We start from the raw sequence: 24,069 nt of genomic DNA on the forward strand, positions 1-24,069 counted from the left end.
ATGGACAGAGGTAAGACATAAAGATCAGTGGTTTTATTAGCTCTGTTCAGACAGGACCCATTTCATTTTTCATGGAATACATTTATTTTATTTTATTTTATTTTATTTTATTTTATTTTATTTTATTTTATTGTAGTTAGGGGCTGAACATTTTGGCGTCCTATATGAAATGTCATCATCTATCAATAGCAGAGGGCTGTGGTTTTCAAGAATCAGTTTAACTAACCCTGTAGTCTGTGTCGTTAGTCAGATAAAGTCTTTTCAACCGAATTCTCCGACTTCCTGTCACGTATTTTTCCATTTCATGACAGACTGTTGTCCAGCTAAACCCATGGCGAGTAAACTCATACATGCCCTAGATTCCTTTGGCCTTCCTCGCACTACAAATCAGTTTGCTGAAGCCTATCAAAGAAATGCCATTGCAACCTGTTTACTTTCTACTGCTGCTGAACTTCTGCTGAGCTCAGATAAATTAATTTCTCTCTTCCATGCTAAATGTGTTTGTATAATACACGGACTTTTAAACATGCAGGTGAAATAAAATGCAGCAAGGACTCGACCAGTCAGAAATGTTCAGCACTGCAGACCACACCCCCCAAAGTTCCTGAACCTTTGGAAAGTACTACCCCCCGACCAGGTACCTTTTTGGGGGTCGATCAATTATCCCGGAACTAAATTTAGACCCTGGTTCCTCTAAAGGTTCCTGGGGAAAGTTCCTACGGTGGAAATGCGGCTAATGATATGGTTATTATGGGAACTAAAAAGTATTGAGGCCTGACAGACTTCAGTGATGTGACACTCCACTATAGTGTAGTATGACATCATCAGGTTTAAAGCTGCACAGTAAAGATGAAATGAAGTATAATAAACATGAATGTGAGCATCAGCAATGACTGTCTGACCTTCACCTGTCTGTCTCCCTCTCAGTTGTCCTTCTGCTGTCAGTCCTGTCTCTGGGCGTCTCCTCTCAGCCAATCACAGACAGCCAGCATCTGTTCTCCATCGCTGTCAGCAGAATCCAAAACCTCCACCTGCTCGCTCAGAGACTCTTCTCCAACTTCGTAAGTTTCCAGCCCGACAACAGCACTGTGTATTACTGTGTACCTCTGTGTGTATTACTGTGTGTATTACTGTGTGTATTACTGTGTACCTCTATGTGTTGTGTTTGTTAGGAGAGTACACTGCAGACGGAAGACCAGCGTCAACTCAACAAAATCTTCCTACAGGATTTCTGTAACTCTGATTACATCATCAGTCCCATTGACAAGCATGAGACACAACGCAGCTCTGTGAGTATACTACACTGCAATGCACTGTACAAAAGAAAACCACAGACAATAAGAATCACACAGCTGCCAGTTCTCTGCAAATACGGTAAAACTACAGTAAGTTTTAAACTGCAGTAACATTTAAAATCAGTGACATTTAAACTCAGGAACAGAATCAATCGTTGTACCTTCTAATCTGACACATCAGATGCTTTGTTACACAGAAACATCTGGGAGGGCTTTGGTGGAAACTGTTTGGAAGGCAGGAACTTTCAAAAATAACTGGCAGGTGATTGGATGAACCATCTGTCTATCATCGTCTGTCACAGGCAACTTCGACCAATCAATTCTGCATCCTTCCCATTTTTTCACCACCAGCGGAGCCGGTTGGTAAATCAAACTCCTGCTGAATCCAGTCAGGAGTCTGCTGTTCTTTCAAAGAAGAAATACCAGGAGCCGCTATTATTAATAACGAACAGTCACTTCTCGCTGTCATCACACCTAAGACCCGCCCATAGCTGCCAGTAGCTCCTCCCTCATAAGACGCTGATTGGTAAAAACCAATGTGGTTCAGACATAAGCAAATAGCTTGGAGCCTGGCAAGATGGATTCTCACTGCTTTGCGAGGTTAGGTACCCTCAGAACGTTGGGTCCATTCATTGTTCTGAAGCTCTTTTACATAAAGCATCATGATTTTTAAAAAAATGTATTTCAAAAATTATTTCAGTAACATTTTAATAAGCTGTAATTCAGGAGTTCTGGTTGGAGTCTGAAGGTTCTGAAAGTTGTTTTCTGTGTGTTGATCTTTTTATCTCAGTTACTTTGGTTTCAGTTAAAACAGAACGACCGTCAGAATGATTTTGAAATTTGTTAGGGTTGTGTTGTTTCTGAAGCTATTACCTATGAATTGACTGGTTCTTGATCTCCTGTTGATTGACTGGGTCTAGGGTCTGAAGTTATTACCTATCGATTGATTGGTTATTGATCTCCTGTTGATTGACTGGGTCTAGGGTCTGAAGCTATTACCTACTGATTGATGGGTTCTTGATCTACTATCGATTGAATGGTTCTAGGTCTGAAGTTATTACCTATCGATTGATTGGTTATTGATGTCCTGTTGATTGACTGGTTCTAGGTTCTGAAGCTGTTATCGATCTCCTATCGATTGGTGGAGTCTTGGGAGTTCTCCAGTCGCTTTCTGTCTGGAGGTTCTGCTCTGAGGAACCAGATTTCACCCAGACTGTCTGAACTCAAGACAGGAATCCAACTGCTGATCACAGTGAGACCACACACAGACATAAATCACACTGTACACACTGATCTGATCTAACCAAGCGACCACCAATGATCTGACCACCTGACCCTGCAGGCCAATCAGGACGGAGCAGAGATGTTCTCTGACGTCTCGGCCCTCCAGCTCGCTCCATATGGAAACTTCTATCAGAGTCTGGGAGGCGAAGAGTTGCTGAGACGAAACTACGAATTGCTGGCCTGTTTCAAGAAGGACATGCACAAGGTGGGAGTGGGGGGTGGGGGTGGAACAGTGGGAGTACAAGGGGGTGGAGGGGGAGGAGGAGGGAGTTGTGATGATGTAATGATGATGATGTCTGTGTTTACAGGTGGAGACGTACCTGACGGTGGCTAAATGTCGGCTCTCTCCAGAAGCTAACTGCACCCTGTAGCCCCGTCTCTCCACAGTGAAGCCTGTCGTTGATGATGTAATCCTGTATGTTCTCAAGCTCAGCCCCTATGTTAGCATTAGTGTTTACCTCTGTCAGGTGCTGAAGTCCAAACTGATGATGTCATAGTGATGTCATACTTTCAGCTTGTGAAATAAAGTGTGTTAATTCATTTGTGTCTTCACTCTATTTCTTCATGTTCTCAGATTTATATTTTTATTTTTTCATCTTCACTAAGACCTGTTCTGTGATTCTGGAGTTCCTCCTCACCACAAACATCATCAGTTCTGCAGGGAACGTGTCGGTTCTGTCTGTGACAAAAAAAAGCAAAAAAACAAAAAAAAACAANTTATATTTTTATTTTTTCATCTTCACTAAGACCTGTTCTGTGATTCTGGAGTTCCTCCTCACCACAAACATCATCAGTTCTGCAGGGAACGTGTCGGTTCTGTCTGTGACAAAAAAAAGCAAAAAAACAAAAAAAAACAAGTACATAACAATTAAAATCATAAATGAAATTAGTTTCCTGGTGGTCTGTGTGAAGGGTTAGTTCTGCTTCTGACACAAACCATGGTGACATCTTCAAACTGAAAATCACCAGAGTTACAGCTTTTGACTGTTAAATGATTAAAACATAATGAAAATAACTTACAACTTACAGATAAAACACAGAACAAGGTGTCAGTCAGCAGTTATGGAAAACGGTTCAATTTAAATCAGATTTGCTAATTAATTCCTCATTATTTATGAGTGGAGACTTTTATGTTTGCCTGTAGACACGGCAATTAATCAGAATTAATTAATTAGAATTGCAACAATTTAACCCAGTGTGTATTTAACTATAGGTGTACTTATTCTAAGATTACATAGTTCTTTCCATAAACTTCCAGTGAGATTATTAGAAATAAGACCTTTAAAAATGAATTAATCTATATATAAATTTTATGCTAAATCTACTAATATATACTTGGAAATGTTTGTAAATCGTTGTCAATACATTGTCAATATTTCCTTATTAAATTGTCATTATACTACACCACCAGGGGGCAACAAAACGTGCTTCTCACATTTACAGCCTGTGGTTTCTGACCTGCCTTATAGCAACCTCACCGGTAGAGGGCGCCACCCTTTCGGTTCTTTTCGTTGGCAGTCGTTACTCTCCGCCTCAACCTTCTACCCTCCTCGGTAATGTTCGACTGAACTCGGCTGGTAACGGTCGGTGTGTTCAAATCTTCGGGTTGCAGCTCTTCCAGGAGACTCAAGTAAAGCAAGAGCCGAGAGAAAAGAGGGAAAACAGACGACAGGAACAGATACACGGAGTCTCCGACCGGAATGACGGTGCTGCAGGAACCTGTCCAGGTAAAAACACATCTTCAGCTCGTTGTCATGAGCGGGGAGCCGAGTATTTATGACGCCCGTACTACCTTCTCCGTGCCGGCCTCATCGGCTGGTCCAGTCCGTGGTGTGAGAGCTCTTACCCTGCATCAGGCCCCGCAGCCCGCCACTAGCAGCACGGGGTGTTTTATCGGTGTTGTTGGAGTTAAAAATCCAATCAATACAACGAGGTTGGGCCATTACTGTGGGCGTCTGGATCAAGACTTTAACGTAATGCTAGTTCGTTAGCTAACGTCAGCAGCTTGGTTTCAGTTCACGTCGGTCATGCCAGACTCCTTTTAAAACATGTCATATTGAGGTGTGCCTTGGTGTCGCTTTAAAAACAAGGAGAGTGGAACAACCTATACGATCCTCTGTGACTTGTTCGGTGCTGCTCATCGCTTCGGCACACATCCAATAAGTAACTTGACTTTTACATAAAAGATAATACAACATTCGTTTCGCATGTTGATCTCATTGTGCTGCACTCTGGACGAGGTCAGGATGCACCGCGGAGGGCGGCAGTACCGGCGCTAACAGTTATTAAAGTTGATATTCTATCGTAACAAACATTGTGTGGTTGAGTTATGTGTGCTTAAGTTTTCGGCGGACTGTATTAATCGCTTGAAGATCTGATAAAGAGCTGGACAGCAGGACAATACGAAACGGTGAAAATTCAAATGGAGTTTTGTATTGATAACGCTGCTAATGCTAAGAGTAGAGTTCTGTTAGCCGGCTAACTCCGTGTCTAAAAAATCAGCCGAGCGGTTTTAGTCTGCAGAACTTGGCGTTAAAGTTCACAACTAAACATTAAGTGTCAGGGATTTATTCGGTTTGTGTTTATCGTCCGACCCCAGACCAGCCACAGACGTCAGGCTATAGTTAGCCAACAGTGACTTAGCCTCTTGTTGCTAATGCTAGCTAACGTCAACTAGCTGCCGGTTAACGTGAACAACATTAGCTATCAGCTGGTTAGCTGCAATGTAAATCACAGTTAACCAGACTGTAGTTCTGTCTGATTGTGTACGGCGAGTCTAAATATCTACTGATTAAACTTCAGGTCACAGGTCTGTTTGTGACGTCATGACCACGAGCGGCATATCACAGCAAAAGAATATATGTGGACGCCATTTACGCAAATTACGTCTTAATGATTTACGTTACGACGTTACAATGCGTGTTAACAGTCTCCCTGTATTTTACGGGTTGTGTTTGTCTTTTCTGATTGTGGCCAATGAGGGACCGTCAATACATATTTACAGAGGGTTGCATCGATGATGTAGATCGGCAGCATGTTGTGCATAGATTACTGATGTGGGGTTATACTCCTTACAGCAGCTATGTTCATGCAAGGGAAATTCTTCTGTATGAGCCATAGGTCAGAGTTAGAGTCAGAAGAATCCAATTTAAAGTTTGAAGCAGGAGAAAGCAGCTCAGTGATGTATCTGCTGCCTGTCATAATACACTTCATCTGTAACACCTGTGGAGCCACAGGAAATGAAAGAAATCAATGCTCTTTTCCTCTGGAGAAATATTATGACACCCACTGCTATATAACACCTCTATTAGACCAGAATGGATCAACCCGTTGGCAGAGACAGGTGTTTGTCATCAGATGTAGAAAATCCACCTGTTAAAACACGTGTTAATGTCATTTCATAAAATAAACAATGTTCAGTATTTTCAGGCTGACAGCTTTGACTCATGCAGTATCTGTCCTTCATTTTGATCCACTTTGCTCTGTCGTCTTTTGATCCTTTATGGCAGTTGTTTCATATGGCATACCTGCAAATGTTTTACAATAAAATACTTCAGGCTTCTTGACTCTACTGTTTATAATATCAACATGTACTGACAGGCTCTACGATGGATATATATGTATGTAACATGTCAATAATATAATCATACATACACAGACATATTTGTATGGGCTGGAGATGTGTCAATATATGAAACTGTTCCAATACTGGAATTCAATATAAGTACATATATTTCTGAGTTTTAAATCTGCTGTCTGTGACTTTCCCGTGCTGCACACAGGAAGTGATGCGAGTTGGAGAGAGTCTTTAATGTCCATATTAGAGGACAGTGCAGAGAGACAGCAGATAGAGAGCAGGGATGCTGCACTTCCCACCCACACTGCAGGTGTTACATCAGGACAAGTTAATGCACCTGTCTGATGTCATACCTGTCTCTCTGATCAGGCTGCAGTATGGCAGGCTCTGAACCACTATGCCTACCTGGACGCTGTTTTCCTCGCTGAGAGACTCTATGCTGAAGGTAACACCTGTCTGTCTACCTGTATGTCTGCCAGTGAGGTCATAGGAGGCTCTCTAACTGTCTGTCTGAACACCGGTCTGTCTGTCTGTCTGTCTGTCAGTGAGGTCAGAGGAGGCCCTCTACCTGTTGGCTACCTGTTATTACCGCTCGGGGAAGCCATACAAAGCATACCGGCTGCTGAAGGCTCACAGCTGCTCCACGCCGCAGGTTCGATTCCTGCTGGCGAAGTGCTGCGTCGAACTCAGCAAGTAGGAACTCACACACACACACACACACACACACACACACACTAAATGTAGTAGACCAACTCTCATTTCACGGCCTCTCTCTCTACCCCCTCTCTCTCTCTCTCTACCTGTCTGTCTCTCTCTACCCCTCTCTCTGTGTCTCTCTCTCTCTCTGTCTCTCTCTACACCTGTCTCTCTGCCTCTCTCTCTACCCCCCCGTCTCTCTCTCTTCCTGTCTCCCTCTCTCTACCTGTCTCTCTGTCCTTTTATGTCTCTCTCTCTCTCTACCAATCTCACTCTTTCTCTACCTGGTCTTTCAGGCTGGCTGAAGGAGAACAGGTTCTCATTGGTGGAGTGCTGAACAAACAGAAGAGTCAGGATGACATCATCACAGAGTTTGGAGACTCCGCCTCTTATACACTGTCGTTACTGGGACATATTTACTGGTAACAAACCAGTTCACCTAGTCTGTTACTGGTTTTAATGATGTTCAATCTGTTGACTAATGACCTCTCTCTCTCTCTCTGTCTCTCTCTCTGTCTCTCTCTCTCTCTGTCTCTCTCTCTCTCTGAGCAGCAAGACAGATCGTGTTGCTAAAGGTGCAGAGTGTTTCCAGAGAAGTTTAACTCTCAATCCGTTCCTCTGGTCGCCTTTCCAGAACCTCTGTCACCTAGGTAACACACACACCTGGCCTTACCTTTGCTCATGTGACCATGTGCCTTCAGTGAATAATGTGCTCTTTGTGTTGCAGGGGAGAAACCAGATCCAGACCAGGTCTTCAAGTTGTCCTCTCTACAGAACTCCTCTATAGCCCCACCCCCTCCATCTGTCAGTCCTGCCCAGAATCCCTCCCACCGTCTAGACACCGCCCTCATGGAGACACCACAGGACACACTGGTACACAATACAAACACACCTGCAGTCCAGCACTATGCTCCAGTCATCAGAACTAACGTGTTGTTGTTTTCCAGGAGTTGAATCGATTGAATCTTGAGTCGTCAAATGGAAAGCTGACGTCTGATTTGTCGGTCTCCTACATTGACTCCTCCCTCATATCCCCGGAGACTGGTTCCCTACTGGGTAACACAGTTTCCATGGCGTCAGCTGGCTCCTTATTGGCTAAGCAGAACAAGCCAAAGAGTGGGAGGAGTTTACTGGGAGGACCTGCCGCACTGAGTCCACTGACGCCCAGGTGAGTGATTTAACAACACCTGTACAGAGGCCTGTACTACGAAGCAGGATTTGAGGTTATTAGGGTAACTTCAGTTTTAACTCTGAGTTTTTACTCCTACAACGGTGGTTCACTTGTTACTGGGGTAAATCACCATTTCAACGCTGACCTCCTAACCTGGCGCAGGTTCACTTAAGAGGATCAGATCAAAATCTGTCAACAGCCAAACTACTGACCAATAAGATGACTGGAAAAACTGAGTCATCATTCCTACAGGATCCTGATAGGGACAAAAGAGTTTACGATAAAGTGATCAATAATAACGAGCATTAGATATAAAATGTAAATTATCGGAATAGTTTTCCCGTTTGGGTCTTTCCATGTGTCACTCTGGTTTAAAAAACAAAAAGCTTCTAAAAAAATGCACGGAGCGTATATCATGCTAAAAAATATATAGTAACTATTATAGCTTCATTTCTTTTGAACAAATATTTTTTAATCCAACAGGATTCCTGCCAGTGATGAAGCTTTTACTCTCTTCATCACTGCAGCTCAGAACAACATGAGCAGACTCTGTGACCACAAGTGGAAATAAACAGAAACTGTCTGACATTAACTTTAACTGTTTTATCTGCATCACATGTTCATAACAGTTTGTTCATCATCAGACAAAAGAGCAAAAATACTCAAATGTCATGATAATTCATGCATTTATTTACAATATATCATTAGTCTGACTTTAACAGAAATTATATGTAGACATGGATATAATATTTTTTATTCCAGTCATGTGATCATATTTACATTTCACATCATTGAATATCACTTGTGGACGTGGTTATAACCGAAACAACGATGTTGCTTATAATGAATAACTCCGCCTCTTTCACATGAACGTGGTCGTAACCGGACAGGTAAACCCAGGGTTAACTGAGCCCGTTGATAAGCAGCTTCGCAGTACAGGTTATCAGGATGGTCGAAGTTAGGTTCAGTCAAGCCAGATTACTAAAAGTTATCCTGGGTGTGTTGAATTTGCTTCATAGTACAGGCCTCAGGTGAGTCTTTAGTTGTCGTGTTGTTAGTTTATCTACTCAATCTGGAGGTGTCTAACTGTGTGTGTGTGTGTGTGTGTGTGTGTGTGTGCGCGTGTGTGTGTGTGTGTGTGTGTGTGTGCGCGTGTGTGTGTGTGTGTGTGTGTGTGTGCGCGTGTGTGTGTGTGTGTGTGTGTGTGTGCGTGTGCATGTGTGTGTGTGTGTGTGTGCAGTTTTGGAATCCTGCCCCTGGAGCCCAGCCCTGGAGACCCCACATATCTACAGAACTATTCAGCTACCATGGAAACGCAAACTACAGCTCCCAGCAAGAAGGTACACACATATATACACGCGCACTAACACACACACACAAAGGCTGTAGGCATCCAGGTGTAAAAAAAGACAGGACTTTTATTTTTAAGTTGCATGATGTTATTTATCTATCTGCACAATAAAGGTTCTCTGGATTGTTTTGCTTCACACACTGCTGCTGCTCACCTGTCTGTCTCCTCACCTGTCTGTCTCTCTGGTCACCTGTCTGTCTCTCAGTCTGTCTCCAGGATAAGTCAGTCAAAGTCTGTCTTCAGTCAGAGTGGAAACAGCAGAGATGTTCTCCCTATCCCCTTCAACCAATCACAGACCTCCGCACCTCACACCAGGTAACTATTATAACCAATCACAGGGCTTTGCTCCTCTAACTGTTTATATGCAGTGACATCAGTGTCTCTGGTCCAATCAAAAAACAGCAGCAGGCAGAGAGACAGACAATAAGTGCGTCTGACGCCTGCAGTCACTTCCTGTAGTGAGACTGAGCTCAGTTCACCTGTGTCGCAGCAGCAGGTCGTTCACTCGAGTGTCACCCTCAGTTTGTCAGGCTGTTGACTGACTTTTGTCTGTTGACCGTTATCATCCTGTTGTCAGACTGTTGACCGACTGGTGACTGTTGTCAGGCTGTTGTTTGTTGACTGACTGTTGTCAGATTGTTGTCAGACCGTGGTGACGTTCTGGGGCCGGAGTAAGGTAAGGTCAGTAAGGTCTGTCCAATGACCTGTCTCTCTGACAACCTGTCTCTCTCTCAGTGGCTCCCCTCAGGTCCTCAGTCCAAGTATGTCTGGTCCTCCGAACGTTCAGCCCAGAAGAAGCTCCAGACTGTTTACTAGTGCCAGCTCTACTGCCAAGGTACTGCACTACTACAGTAATACTATAGTACTTCTGTTAAAGTACTACAGTACATGTATCAGTACTGCAGTACTCTGACCCTCCCGTCTGTCTGCAGGAGAACAGTAAGAAGCTGAAGATGAAGTTTCCCACAAAGATCCCCAACAGAAAAACTAAATGTAAATCAGCAAAGACGTCAAACAGCAGCAACCTGAACGAGAGTCTGGACATCCTGAGACTGGATCCAGGTCTGAGTCTACCAGACACCAAGATCCCCCAGTACCAGAGAGCAGCTGCAGGTAATCATACTATTTCATATTCATGTCTAGGTGTGTGTCCAGGTGCTATTAGCAGGTTAAACCAGGTAGCCCACATTCAGGAAGTAGTTTCACAGTGACCCTTAGGGATCACTGCTGATGATCCACCTGTTGATCTCAGCTCCATCTGCAGTGACCAACAGTCCCCCACTGGTCTATTGATCTACTGGTCCACTGGTCCATTGATCTACTGGTCCACTGGTCCATTGATCTACTGGTCCACTGGTCTATTGATCTACTGGTCCACTGGTCCAGTAGATCAGAGCTTTAATCATTTGATAATTATGGGGCCTGGTCACTCTGACACTACAGACATTTGTGTAAACAGTGTTCAGATAAACTGTGTGTGTGTGCGTGTGTGTGTTCAGACAGTGTGATGGCTTTGCTACGGGAACTGGGGCGTGGTTACCAGGCGCTGTGCTCCTATAACTGCAGAGAAGCCATCAACATCCTGACCTCCCTCCCTCCCCAGCACTACAACACTGGCTGGGTCCTCACTCACATCGGCAGGGCCTACTTTGAGCTGGCTGAGTACACACAGGTAACTCAGCTGACTCACAGGTAACACACCTGACACACAGGTAACACTCACCTGACACAGGCAAAGTGATGATGATGTGTTGCAGGCGGAGCGTCTGTTCAGTGAGGTCCGCAGGATCGAGTCGTACAGAGTTGAAGGGATGGAGATTTACTCGACCACTCTGTGGCACCTGCAGAAAGACGTGGCTCTGTCAGCCCTGTCCAAAGACCTGACCGACATGGACAAGAACTGTCCTGAGGTCAGACCTGTCCCTCTGATCACCTGTCTGTCTCTCTCTGTGTACCTGTCTGTCGCTCTCTATGTACCTGTCTGTCTCTCTCTCTGTGCACCTCTCTGTCTCTCTCTGATCTCCTGTCTGTCGCTCTCTATGTACCTGTCTGTCTCTCTCTCTGTGCACCTCTCTGTCTCTCTCTGATCTCCTGTCTGTCGCTCTCTATGTACCTGTCTGTCTCTCTCTCTGTGCACCTCTCTGTCTCTCTCTGATCTCCTGTCTGTCGCTCTCTATGTACCTGTCTGTCTCTCTCTCTGTGCACCTCTCTGTCTCTCTCTGATCTCCTGTCTGTCGCTCTCTATGTACCTGTCTGTCTCTCTCTCTGTGCACCTCTCTGTCTCTCTCTGATCTCCTGTCTGTCGCTCTCTATGTACCTGTCTGTCTCTCTCTCTGTGCACCTCTCTGTCTCTCTCTGATCTCCTGTCTGTCGCTCTCTATGTACCTGTCTGTCTCTCTCTCTGTGCACCTCTCTGTCTCTCTCTGATCTCCTGTCTGTCGCTCTCTATGTACCTGTCTGTCTCTCTCTCTGTGCACCTCTCTGTCTCTCTCTGATCTCCTGTCTGTCGCTCTCTATGTACCTGTCTGTCTCTCTCTCTGTGCACCTCTCTGTCTCTCTCTGATCTCCTGTCTGTCGCTCTCTATGTACCTGTCTGTCTCTCTCTCTGTGCACCTCTCTGTCTCTCTCTGATCTCCTGTCTGTCGCTCTCTATGTACCTGTCTGTCTCTCTCTCTGTGCACCTCTCTGTCTCTCTCTGATCTCCTGTCTGTCGCTCTCTATGTACCTGTCTGTCTCTCTCTCTGTGCACCTCTCTGTCTCTCTCTGATCTCCTGTCTGTCGCTCTCTATGTACCTGTCTGTCTCTCTCTCTGTGCACCTCTCTGTCTCTCTCTGATCTCCTGTCTGTCGCTCTCTATGTACCTGTCTGTCTCTCTCTCTGTGCACCTCTCTGTCTCTCTCTGATCTCCTGTCTGTCGCTCTCTGATCACCTGTCTGTCGCTCTCTGTGTACCTGTCTGTCTCTGTCTGATCACCTGTCTGTCTCTCTGATCACCTGTCTGTCGCTCTCTGATCACCTGTCTGTCTCTCTCTGATCACCTGTCTGTCGCTCTCTGATCACCTGTCTGTCGCTCTCTGTGTACCTGTCTGTCTCTCTCTGATCACCTGTCTGTCTCTCTCTGATCACCTGTCTGTCGCTCTCTGATCACCTGTCTGTCTCTCTCTGATCACCTGTCTGTCTGATCACCTGTCTGTCTCTGCAGGCCTGGTGTGTAGCAGGAAACTGTTTCAGTCTGCAGAGGGAGCATGACATCGCCATAAAGTTCTTCCAGAGAGCCATCCAGGTGAGCTGCTGTTACCATGGTTACCATTTCTACTGTTACCATAGTGACCAAGGTCAGGCTGGCTTGGTCTTTGTAGTTTGAGGGACAGGTGCAGAATGGACTAGTGTAGTCTCACCTATTGCTCTATAACCTGTCTGTCTCTCTGTCTCCACCTGTCTGTCTCTTAGGTGGACCCAGGCTTTGCGTATGCGTACACTCTGTTGGGTCATGAGTTTGTTCTGACAGAGGAGCTGGACCGAGCACTCGCCTGCTTCCGCAATGCCATCAGAGTCAACAACCGACACTACAATGCATGGTATGGTCACCGTGGTAACCAACATACTGTATGTAGACACATGCAGTCAGTGAGCGCTTTATTAGGAACACCACACTAACACAGGTACTTCTTCATGTCATGGATCCACCAGATGTTGAAACTTTACTCTGAGGCTCTGCTCCATGTTGACATCATCACCACCATCATCATCATCATTCCTCACTGTCATGTTGATGAAACCAGTTTGTGACATGGAGTATAATCCTGCTGGAAGGAGCCATTAGAAGATGATCAACAATTCTCAGACTGAGGCAGTCAGACCATGATTGATTGATTGATTGATTGATTGATTGATAGATAGAAGAAAACATTCCCCACACCATCACACCACCACCAGCCTCGACTGTGGACACAAGGCAATAAGCAGGTGTTCCTAATAAAGTGCTCAGTGAGTGTATATATACAAATGTAGTAGGGGTTTAACAAATCTGAAACTGAGACAGAAGTCAGTCAGATGGTCATATGTTAAGGTTACACCACAAGGTCAACAGACACAAGATGGTAACTATGGTAAAAGACATACAAATTTTGAATCTACACTACACCATTAAAACACAGTGCATCTGATGACCATGGCTCTGCATTACAGTACAGTGTGTAATGTTGTTGTGTTGTGTCTGTGGCGTTCAGGTACGGTCTGGGGATGATTTACTACAAACAGGAGAAGTTCAATTTGGCAGAAATCCACTTCAAGAAAGCTCTGAGCATCAACCCTCAGAGCTCTGTGCTGCTCTGCCACATCGGAGTGGTAGGTTAGCATGTAGCATCCTCCATTCGTAACAGCTGCTGTGTTAGCATGTAGCATCTTCCATTCATAACAGCCGCTGTGTTAGCATGTAGCATCCTCCATTCGTAACAGCTGCTGTGTTAGCATGTAGCATCTTCCATTCATAACAGCCGCTGTGTTAGCATGTAGCATCCTCCATTTTCTAACAGCTGCTGTGTTAGCATGTAGCATCTTCCATTCATAACAGCCGCTGTGTTAGCATGTAGCATCTTCCATTCATAACAGCTGCTGTGTTAGCATGTAGCATCTTCCATTCATAACAGCCGCTGTGTTAGCATGTAGCATCCTCCATTCGTAACAGCTGCTGTGTTAGCATGTAGCATCTTCCATTCGTAACAGCCGCTGTGTTAGCATGTAGCATCTTCCATTCATAACAGCCGCTGTGTTAGCATGTAGCATCCTCCATTTTCTAACAGCTGCTGTGTTAGCATGTAGCATCTTCCATTCATAACAGCCGCTGTGTTAGCATGTAGCATCCTCCATTCGTAACAGCTGCTGTGTTAGCATGTAGCATCTTCCATTCATAACAGCCGCTGTTTTAGCATGTAGCATCTTCCATTCATAATAGCTGCTGTGTTAGCATGTAGCATCTTCCATTCATAACAACTGTTCTGTTAGCATGTAGTACCAACCCCATGCGAAAGAAGAACACCAATAGGTGTTTGTGGTTGTGTGTGTAGGTGCAGCATGCGTTGAAGAAGTCTGATGCAGCTTTAGAGACTCTGAACAGAGCGATCGGGATCGACCCTAAAAACCCACTCTGCAAGTTCCACCGAGCATCTATACTCTTCGCCAATGACAAGTACAAGGTAATCAATAATGATTAATAGTGTTCAATACATGCTGAGGTTGTAACCACCTGTTTCTCTGACCTGTCTGTCTCTCTGACCTGTCTGTCTGCAGGCAGCTCTTCAGGAGTTGGAGGAGTTGAAACAGATTGTTCCCAAAGAGTCTCTGGTTTACTTCCTGATAGGAAAGGTAACAGCTGATCCACTCTGACCCATGACCCCTGACTTGTTGTTTGACCCCGTCATGTTCATTGTATGTGAGTTTGGTCACGTCTCATTAGTCTACCTGTTCAGAGGCAGTGATGATGTTGCGTCACCTGAGTGTTCTTTGATTGGATGGAGAACCTGGATCCACATCGAGGACCTGGACACACAGAAACAATAAAAACCTGCAGCTAGCAGGTGTCTCACCTGAGACCACACACACCAGTGGACATGGAGTTAAACCTGAACCTGAACCTGTCTGTCTAACACCCCCTTTCCTCTGTCTCTCAGGTGTATAAGAAGCTGGGTCAGACTCACCTGGCTCTGATGAACTTCAGCTGGGCAATGGATCTGGATCCTAAAGGAGCAAACAACCAGATCAAAGAGGCCATCGATAAGAGATACCTGCCAGAGGACGAAGGTACAGACACAACTCTACCTTCAAGTCATGTGACATCAGATTTGATGCTGCAGGTTTACACCAGGTCAAGGTCTGAAAGAACCAGGTTCTTCACATCAGTATCAGTTTTCATGTTGTCAATAGAATGAACAAGAGACACTGACCACACCTGTCTCTCTCCACCTGTCTCTCTCCATCTATTTCACCTGTTAGCAGCGGAGGTGGACGACAGTCAAGACAGCAGCATCATGACGGACGCTGACGACACGCAGCTCCACACGGCTGAGAGTGATGATGTCCTTTAACCACGCCCCCTCAAACCTGTCCCCTGCTCAAAGTCACACCCCCTGCCCTGATTGGCTGGAGGACTGCTGTTGCTAGGCAACATTCTGACAGACAGCTCTTTGGTTTAGCTCCGCCCCCAGTCCTCCCCCTGATTGGCTAAAACAGACTGCTGCCGCCCTGAACCCCGCCTCCTTCCTCATGTCATTGAGCTTGTCCTCTGACATCACAGCTGTTTTTTTTATGTTCTTTTTATCATCGTTATGGAAATAAATCAATAAAAACATGTGAACCCTGCCCACCACTGTTTGTCCGCTTCCTGTCTACCAACATCAAATCACACCAGCTCTGCTCTCATTGGATCCGGTGAGTGAGAGTCACATCACATGTGACACGTCTCTGACTTGCTGTGATATCACGCTGACATCAACGATGGCGTCATGATACAACGTTTATTCAACTTTCTCCCATGTCACATGATCTTAAAACCTCAACAAGGCTCCTTCACTGACTCTCCTCCAGCTGGGGACCACCTCTGCAGCAACAGAGCTGTGTCCTGATTGGCTAAAGTTCAGTGACACGTGTTCTTCGTTCTTATTGGAAGAAGTTCAGAGGTGCATTCCGATCAGCTAGTAGTTCCCTGCAAAGTGTGACTGTACAGGGTATTCAGCCATGTTAAGTCAGTCAGTCTAAACAGCCTGTCAAAAGTAAGCCAACGGTCAATTGGTCTGTAAACAGCCTGTCTAACACATTGAGGGTCACACTCTTCATTTTGAATACAAACAGAAGAACCCACTGCTGTGACAGGTGAACCCTGACGTTTTGTTTACTGATGATACAGTTGTTTACTGATGAATCAGTGCTGCTGCATCAGTTGTGCAGTAGAGCAGGGTTCCTGTGTTTCTCCATGTTGATCCAGACTGACTGAATCACCAGCTGTGTGAAAATGAACGCAGCTGTAGCTGCTATGAAGGTCACATGACAAACATTTCCTGTTTCTCTCTGAACGTTAGCTGCTCATTGACTAATGGGTGCAGTTCTATCCTGAACCAGTTTCTGCTCTGGACCTGTGTGCTCAGGTTCTGGTCTCAGTGTGGACGTTCTTTAACAGTTGTCCCTCTCAGACAGATGTGTCAGGTCTTAGACAACGTACGAATCAGAACCTCATCAGCTCTGTTGTGAGCATCAAACGCCAGAATCCTGACCTGAGACTGGAAACATCTGCAGGACTCTGAGGACTCCTGTTCTCTGTGACTCAGAACAAACCAGGATCCAAAATGAGAATGGTCAGGGCTGTGATCAGATTTTTAGAGGAGTGGACTCTGGTACCAAAATCCACCTTTATCTCAGAAACGTAATGTTTTTAAATCGGTACCTTCAGTTGTACAAAATAAGGTGAGTCAGAGTCACAAAGTCAGATCTGGGCCAGAAACATGATCAGGACATAGTTAAAATATCTGGAGGAACCAGAACCAGCTGAAACTATAGACTGCATGATTATATGATGTCATGAACATGCTAATTGGAGTATTACATCATCAGCAACATTCAGTCACTTTCTGTTGACAGTGGTTGTTGCTGTTCATTGTCCACACACAGTCTAGACCTGTATCAGGTTTTGTCTTGGTCTTGTTTCCAGATCTGGTCTTGATTTCCCCAGATCCACCCTCCCCACCCCCCTGCCCACCCTGATTACAACAAACATTACGCAGGTGAGATCCAAGAGAAACTTTATTGGTACAAAGCACTTTAACAGCCGACAGGCAGAGAGACTTTATGGTTTTTGGCACCTGGTATCAAAGTGCATTCTGGGCATTTTAAATGATGGGGGGGGGGGGAAATGGGGTTAAGGTGGGGTGGTTGGGGGCCATCACAAGGACCTACAGCACATCAGCATTCAGAAACATAGAAGAGATGATGATTGGCTGAAAGAGGTGACATCAGAGAGACTTTCTGTGATTGGAGGGATTTTATGAAAGAAGCTAACAGGCTAATCCAGGCTACTTAGCCATTAGCATGTTCTCTGTTTTCTCCAGTCAGACGAGAAGATGGATCTCAGTTTCCCCTCAAGGACTCCTGGAACTTCCTCCAGGATGACCTGGAATCCTGTCAAACTTCCGATGTCCAGGATCCCAACTTGTCAAGGATCCATGGAGACACACTAGTCACTAGTGTGGACTTTGGGCAGCTAAGTGTCTGAATCAAACAGCAGCAATGGCAGAGATTCTGAGCCAGGCTCAAAGATGGGTTTAACCCACAGTAGGCTATGCCATCTGATTGGTTAGATGTATTTGTTTCTGTGATCTGATTGGTTGTTAGTATGTAGGTTTTCTTAAAAACATTTTCTATTGCAGTGTTTGCATTGCCCTACCCCACTTGTAACACTCTACACTCTGGAACACTTTCTTCAAGGACCTCAAAACCTCCTCGAAGACTCAAGACCTTCAGTTTCATTTTGTTAGTCCATAATAGCAATAGATCCAGTGTTCAGCCTAGCTTAGCAGAAAGGCTGGAAGCAGGAGCGAACTTCTAGCCTAGCTTAGCATTAACCCTAACCCTACAACTTCACAAGATCTCTCAGTTTGTCTTTTAATGGACCTAGGCTAACAGTTTTCCTCTGTCTCCAGTCTTTGTGCTAAGCTAGGCTAATCACTTCCTGGCTCTGTTTCTGTACTGGATGAATGAAAATGATGATCTTCTTGTTTGACTCTGGAGAAAACAGTCACCAGATGTGTTAATTAAACTGTCTGAGTGCTGCTTCCTGTGACAACTGAACACCTGGATGGACTCACCTGTGAGACAGAGCTTTGATTGGTTGTTGACTGAAGTTTAAAGCTTGTTTGTTTCACTTTATAAAACCCCTTCAATCCCGTCTTTGATGAAGATGCTCATGAGGAAAAAGGCAGAATATTTTTTTTTCTTTCTTTCATCAGGCAGTTTCCTTGGTAACAGGAGGGGGTGGGGTCTGCAGGCACAGGGTTTGTCCAATCACAGGCCTTGTTTGGCAAGGGAGGCTGACACCTGACAGGAAGAAGACGTTTGTGAATGTGTGTCATTTTATTTTTGTGTTTATGGTCCGAACAGGTAAATCTCTCACCTGGTCGGCCAGGGTGTCAAGGGGCGGAGCTTCGGCAGCGTTAATGCTCCCAGGGGAGGAAGTGTTGCTAAGGTGATGAGGGGAAGAGTCAGACTGGACGATGATGTCAGCACCGTGGTCGGTTCGGGCTCTGGCCTGCTCTCTGAAGGTCAGTTTCTGACTTTCAATCTGACAACACACCATCACATCCCGTTATAATGAACACATGTAACCTTCTAATTAACATGTTTAATATTAGAATAAACATGTAATAATCTAATGAGAACAGATACTTTTACGTACACATATAATACACAAATATATAGTTACATGTATAAATACAGTACATGATGTTTATATATATATACTGGTTATATATGAGTTATGTGGTGGTGTGTTATGAGCCGGTCCTTGTAGCACCACAATGAGAACCGTACGTTCTCTCAGTCACATGTTTGCTGAGTGTTGATGAACAACGTTTGGAGGTCTGAATGATACAGAAACAGCAAATATACATACAGATATAAAAAGATACTTGGAATCAAAGTGAATTTTGGGTAGAGACTGTGGTGTGTCAGGTGAGTGTGTTCTCAGTTACCTTCTTCTTCCCTCCTCCTGGAACATGAGTGACGTTCTCCAGAGAACCCACTTTAGACTGAACCGCTTTAAAAGCCACCTTCTCTGATTTAATCTCCACCTTCCCTCCACCTGGTTAATAATAAACAACAGATTATCATGTTTGTGTGTGTGTGTGTGTGTGTGTGTGTGTGTGTGTGTGTGTGTGTGTGTGTGTGTGTGTGTGTGTGTGTGTGTGTGTGTGTGTGTGTGTGTGTGTGTGTTTGTGTGTGTGTGTGTGTGTGTGTGTGTGTGTGTGTGTGTGTGTGTATGTGTGTATGTGTGTATGTGTGTGTGTTACCTGGTTTGTGGTGGATGTTGTCTTTGGAGCCGCATTTTGACGCCACATTACCAAGATCCAACTTTTTGTTAACAATCTGAACCTGCAGACAGACAGGTAAAGACAGACAAGTACAGACAGACAGGTAAAGACAGACAAGTACAGACAGACAGGTAAAGACAGGCAGACAGGTGGGAGTCAGCTAAGCGTTTACTGGTCTTTAGCTCCAACAGTTAAATGTGTGTGTTTCAGTTGTGAGTGTGTTACCTTGCCCCCTCCAGGTGTGTGTTTCAGGTTCTCCGTGGATCCAACCTTTGACCTCACGTTACTGAGGTCAGGCATAGGGTGGGAGGTTAGGGGAGGCGTCCGTCCACGAGCAGGACCGGGAGACCTGGGAGGAGTCCGGACCACAGCCACCTGCAGGACCAGACCAGAACCAGTACACAACCATGAAAAGCAGTAAAACCTGCTGAACCAGGAACACCATCAGAACCATCAGAACCATAGACCCTGTGTACACAGGTAGACAGGCGGACAGGTGGATGGGTGAACAGGTAGACGGGTGGACAAGTAGACAGGTAAACATGTAGACAGGTGGACAGGTAGACATGTGGCCAAGTAGACAGCTTGACGGGTGGACAGGTAGATGGGTAGACAGGTAGACAGGTACACATGTAGACATGTGGACAGTTAGACAGGTAGACATGTGGACAGGTAGACAGGTGGACAGATAGACAAGTAGATTGGTGGACAGGTAACGGATGGACAGGTAGACATTAAGACAGACAGACCTTCTTGACGTCTCTGTTTGGAGTGGAGGACCGACTTGCCGGAGAACGACTTCCTGGACTGACTCCATCCACTGACTCTGACAGACAGACAGGTCAAACTGGTCTTAGTGGTCGAACTGGTCTTAGTGGTCAAACTGGTCTTAGTGGATGAACTGGTCTCAGTGGATGAACTGGTCTTAGTGGTCGAACTGGTCTCAGTGGATGAACTGGTCTCAGTGGATGAACTGGTCTCAGTGGATGAACTGGTCTTAGTGGCTGAACTGGTCTCAGTGGATGAACTGGTCTTAGTGGTCGAACTGGTCTCAGTGGATGAACTGGTCTTAGTGGCTGAACTGGTCTCAGTGGATGAACTGGTCTCAGTGGATGAACTGGTCTTAGTGGATGAACTGGTCTCAGTGGATGAACTGGTCTCAGTGGTTGAACTGGTCTTAGTGGATGAACTGGTCTTAGTGGATGAACTGGTCTTAGTGGATGAACTGGTCTCAGTGGATGAACTGGTCTTAGTGGCTGAACTGGTCTTAGTGGATGAACTGGTCTCAGTGGATGAACTGGTCTTAGTGGATGAACTGGTCTCAGTGGATGAACTGGTCTTAGTGGCTGAACTGGTTTTGTACCTGTACTCTTGGCTGAGATCATCTTGGCTGCTCTGGTGCCTCCCGTTGTCCTGGAGGCCTGAAACATGCAGAAACATTATTATTGTTATTATTATTATTGTTGTTGTTATTATCAGTAGTATTAGTATTAGTAGTAGCAGTAGCAGTAGTATCAGTAGTATTATTCATAGTAGAAGTAGAAGTAGTAGTAGTAGTAGTAGTAGTAATAGTAGTAATAGTAGTATTATTATTAGTATTAGTAGTAGTAGTATTAGTATTAGTATTATTATTACAATATTTTACCTTCACAGTTTCATCAGCTGACTTTTCTGCTGAAACACAGAAGAAGAAAAGTAAGTTATTGTAAACACAAACATGCAGAGGTCAAAGGTCAGAGTGGGGTGGTGGGGGTGGTGGTTATGTAACCCTTTTTCCATGACAACCAGGAGTTCATTCAAGCTGAGGTCAACAGGAAGTGTCCAGTCTGTGTCACTTTCAACGGGAGAAATGAAAAGGTGAAAAGTTCTTTTAACTTCCAGAAACATGACACAGAGGGGGAGTGGGAGGAGGCCGGTTGGAGGGGTGGAGGGGTGGAGGGGTGGAGGGGGGGGTGGGGGGGGTAATCCAAAGGACAGAAACCTTTGTGCAGGGGAGAGAGGAGAAACTGTGATTTCCTAAGCTGGACACAGACCAGCTTTAGTTGGAGAGCGCTTGTTATTGCTGCGTCTCGTGTGGCTCGTGAGAGGGAGGAGCTGAGAATCGAAGAATCAAACATGCTTCTCTCATGCTCGAGAGCTCCGCTCGCTGGTCAGAGGAGTGCTTGTTTTCATCAGCCAGGGCGGCCTCGATCATGTATACTTCCAAGAAGGGTAGAAGGACGGGGAGGGTGTTTGGACATCCAGCTGCTCCTCAGCAGAGGCTCTGAGCTGGACTCGTGCACATCGTTGTTTTGACCTCCTGGGAAGTTGGTGGAGCTGTGTGGCTCTCGTTTGCTCCCTCAGCGACATCACAGCTGCTTCCTTTCTCCTCCTCCTCTTCATTCACGAGGAGGTGTGGAGCGAAGGGCAGGGAGTCCCTCTGGGGTTCTTCGTCAAAACATTCTTTCTCCTCCTCTTCATCACGAGGAGGTGTGGGAGGAGAAGCCGGGATTGTCTGTCCTGTTCCTCCTCTTCTGCTCCTCTTCAGTTCCTCAGTGCTGCTCCCCATCTGTTATATCCATCTTCTTGGCTGCTCCTCACCTCCCTGCCCCTCTTCTGTTCGGCCCTGGTGTGCAGAACACTGAGAGAGTCGTCGGTCGTGGACGGGAGGAGCAGAGGAACACAGAGGAAGGAGGAGCAGTAGATAGGAGGAGGAGGAGGAGGAGGAGGGAGAGAGAGGAAGGAGGACAGGAAGAGAGAGGCAGGAGGCAGGAAGGAGGAGGAGGAGGGAGAGAAGAGTGAGGAGGAGGAGGGAGAGAGGACGAGGAGGAGAGGAGGAGGAAGGGAGAGAGACAGGAGGAGGAGGAGGAGGAGGAGGAGCAGTAGATAGGAAAGGCGCGAGGAGGGAGGAGGGAGAGAGAAGGAGGAGGAAGCAGGGAAGAGAGAGGAGGAGGAGGAGGGAGAAGGCAGAGGGAGAGAGAGGCAGGTAGGAGCAGCCGAAGAGAGAGGCAGGAGAGGAGGGAGGAAGGAGGAGGGAGTTGAGAGGAGGCGAGGAAGAAGGAGAGAAGACGAGGGGAGGAGAGGAAGGAGGGAGAAGAGACGAGGAGAGGAGGAGGATGGAGGAGGAGGAGCAGTAGATAGGAGGAGGAGGAGGAGGAGGAGGGAGAGGAGAGGAGGAGAAAGGAGGAGGGAGAGGAGCGAGGCGGAGGAGCAAGTAAGATAGGAGGAGGAGCAGAGATAGGAGGAGGAATGGAGGAGAAGGGAGAGAGGAGAGGCAGGAATAGGGCACGGAGGAGCAGGAAGAGAGAGGAGGAGGAGGAGGGACAGAAGAGGCAGGAATAAAAGGAAGGAGATAAAGGGGGGGCGGCGAAAATGGAGCGCCCTGGGGAGGGAACGGGAAAGGACGAAAAAGAAGAGAGAGGAAAGCGGAGGAAGGGAGAGAGATGCAGGAAGGTGGAGGACGAACAGAGGAAGGAGGGCAGAGAAGACGAGCGAGAGAGTGAGGAGGAAAGGAGGAGGGAGGAGGAGCAGTAGATCGGAGGAGGGGAGGAGGAGAGGAGAGGGAGGGGAGGAGGAAGGAGGAAGGGAGGAGGGGTCTGCGGAGATAGGAGAGGGAGGGGAAGCGAGGAAATGGGAGAGAAGATGAGAGGGAGGAGGAGAACGCGGAGGGAGGCAGTAATTTTAGAGGAGGAGAGGAGAACACGATGAAGGAGGAGGATGGATAAGTAACAGCAGAGGAGAGAGACGAAGGAGCGCAGGATGTGAGGAGGAGAGGCAGGAGAGAGAGGAGGAGGAAGCGAGGGAGAGAGCGGAGGAGGGAGGAAGGCGAGAGGAGAGGAGCAGGAAGAGAGAGAGGAAGAGGAGAGGAGGACGCGGAGAGAGAGGAGGAGGGAGGAAAGTTGATGAAGCGAGTAAGGGATAGAGGAGGTAGATATCCGAAAGAGGGAGCGGAGGTGGGCGTGAATTTGCCGTTTTATGTGTGACGTTGGGGGAGGGACAGGGAGGGTAGAGAGAGGAGAGAAAGGAGGAGCGCAGGTAAGGAGGAAGGGAAGAAGAGACGAGGATGAGAGGAGGAGGAAGCGAGGAGGGAGCAGTTAAAGAATTAGGAGGAGGAGGAGGAGAGAGGCAGTGCCGAGGTGGTGCCCGGGGGGGTGGGCGTGATGGGAGGAGCGGACAGGAGGATGAGGAGTGGAGAGGAGTAGAGAGGAGGGAAGGAGGAGGAGGAGGAGGAGGGAGAGAGGGAGGAGACAGCATAGTAGATATCAGGGAGCGAGGAGGGGAGGGGGAGGAGAGAGAGAGGAGGGAGGGGAGAATAATAGCGGAAGAGAAGGAGGGAGGAGTTTGTAGGAGAGGAGAGAGCGCTTATCGTAAGATAGGAGAGGGGAAGGAGGAGGAGGGTAGGTGGAGGGAAGAGAGAGGAAGGGGAGGAGGAGCGGGAGGAGGAGGGAGAGAGACGAGGTATGGTGAGGAGACGGAGAGGAGGAAGCAGGTAGATGGAGGAGGGGAGGAAGGGGAGGCAAAGGAGCGGGCACGACGCGCAGGGAGGAGGAGAGATTGATAAGGGGAGAGAGAGAGGAGCGAGGAGGGAGGACGAAGCAGTTAGAATTAGGTTCAGGACGAGAGGAGAGGCGGGAGAGCAGAGGG

At 46.5% G+C, this 24,069-nt stretch overlaps 3 protein-coding genes across 4 annotated transcripts in view; 2 read left to right on the forward strand and 1 right to left on the reverse strand.

The window, feature by feature from the left end:
• Window positions 1–2,950, forward strand: LOC111239800 (somatotropin). Its single transcript, XM_022769709.1, has 6 exons — window positions 1–10; window positions 928–1,061; window positions 1,173–1,289; window positions 2,404–2,547; window positions 2,638–2,784; window positions 2,888–2,950. Exons 1-6 carry the CDS (start codon window positions 1–3, stop codon window positions 2,948–2,950), a joined length of 615 nt encoding a protein of 204 aa, XP_022625430.1.
• A 1,168-nt stretch (window positions 2,951–4,118) lies between these two features.
• On the forward strand, window positions 4,119–15,724 carry cdc27 (cell division cycle 27). Of its 2 annotated transcripts, none has more exons than XM_022769698.1 (20): window positions 4,119–4,306; window positions 6,526–6,601; window positions 6,702–6,849; window positions 7,149–7,274; window positions 7,405–7,502; window positions 7,580–7,725; window positions 7,800–8,020; window positions 9,264–9,363; window positions 9,580–9,689; window positions 10,110–10,209; window positions 10,307–10,487; window positions 10,874–11,046; window positions 11,132–11,284; window positions 12,576–12,656; window positions 12,824–12,951; window positions 13,603–13,720; window positions 14,440–14,568; window positions 14,663–14,737; window positions 15,043–15,242; window positions 15,365–15,724. In XM_022769698.1, exons 1-20 carry the CDS (start codon window positions 4,280–4,282, stop codon window positions 15,411–15,413), a joined length of 2,439 nt encoding a protein of 812 aa, XP_022625419.1. In that variant the 5' UTR covers window positions 4,119–4,279; the 3' UTR covers window positions 15,414–15,724. The 2 variants fall into 2 exon arrangements, with proteins under 2 accessions (XP_022625419.1, XP_022625420.1); XM_022769699.1 differs by having other exon boundaries at window positions 4,122–4,306; window positions 15,043–15,172.
• Window positions 15,725–17,272: 1,548 nt separating this feature from the next.
• The window catches only part of LOC111239803 (microtubule-associated protein tau-like), a 13,061-nt gene continuing 6,264 nt past the window's right edge, over window positions 17,273–24,069 (reverse strand). Inside the window, exons 3-10 of the mRNA XM_022769713.1 lie at window positions 21,092–21,120; window positions 20,810–20,867; window positions 20,196–20,272; window positions 19,672–19,821; window positions 19,426–19,507; window positions 19,108–19,217; window positions 18,531–18,698; window positions 17,273–18,454 (exon numbers count right to left, since the gene is read on the reverse strand). Of these exons, the coding sequence (XP_022625434.1) occupies window positions 18,422–18,454; window positions 18,531–18,698; window positions 19,108–19,217; window positions 19,426–19,507; window positions 19,672–19,821; window positions 20,196–20,272; window positions 20,810–20,867; window positions 21,092–21,120 (707 nt within the window). The 3' untranslated portion in view covers window positions 17,273–18,421. The remainder of the gene's footprint in view (window positions 18,455–18,530; window positions 18,699–19,107; window positions 19,218–19,425; window positions 19,508–19,671; window positions 19,822–20,195; window positions 20,273–20,809; window positions 20,868–21,091; window positions 21,121–24,069) is intronic.

The sequence above is a fragment of the Seriola dumerili genome, unplaced genomic scaffold, assembly GCF_002260705.1.
Source record: "Seriola dumerili isolate Sdu_G_001 unplaced genomic scaffold, Sdu_1.0 BDQW01004506.1, whole genome shotgun sequence".
Lineage (NCBI taxonomy): Eukaryota > Metazoa > Chordata > Actinopteri > Carangiformes > Carangidae > Seriola > Seriola dumerili.

What these genes read in the sequence shown, in the direction of transcription:
- LOC111239800 (XM_022769709.1), top strand. An exon ending in ATGAGACACAACGCAGCTCT is followed by an intron (nt 1,290 to 2,403) that starts GTGAGTATACTA and finishes GACTGGTTCTAG; the next exon opens with GTTCTGAAGCTGTTATCGAT. An exon ending in TCAAGAAGGACATGCACAAG is followed by an intron (nt 2,785 to 2,887) that starts GTGGGAGTGGGG and finishes CTGTGTTTACAG; the next exon opens with GTGGAGACGTACCTGACGGT.
- cdc27 (XM_022769698.1), top strand. Translation starts at nt 4,280, where the DNA reads ATGACGGTGCTGCAGGAACCTGTCCAG. An exon ending in TGCTGCAGGAACCTGTCCAG is followed by an intron (nt 4,307 to 6,525) that starts GTAAAAACACAT and finishes CTCTCTGATCAG; the next exon opens with GCTGCAGTATGGCAGGCTCT. An exon ending in GTACCAGAGAGCAGCTGCAG is followed by an intron (nt 10,488 to 10,873) that starts GTAATCATACTA and finishes GTGTGTGTTCAG; the next exon opens with ACAGTGTGATGGCTTTGCTA.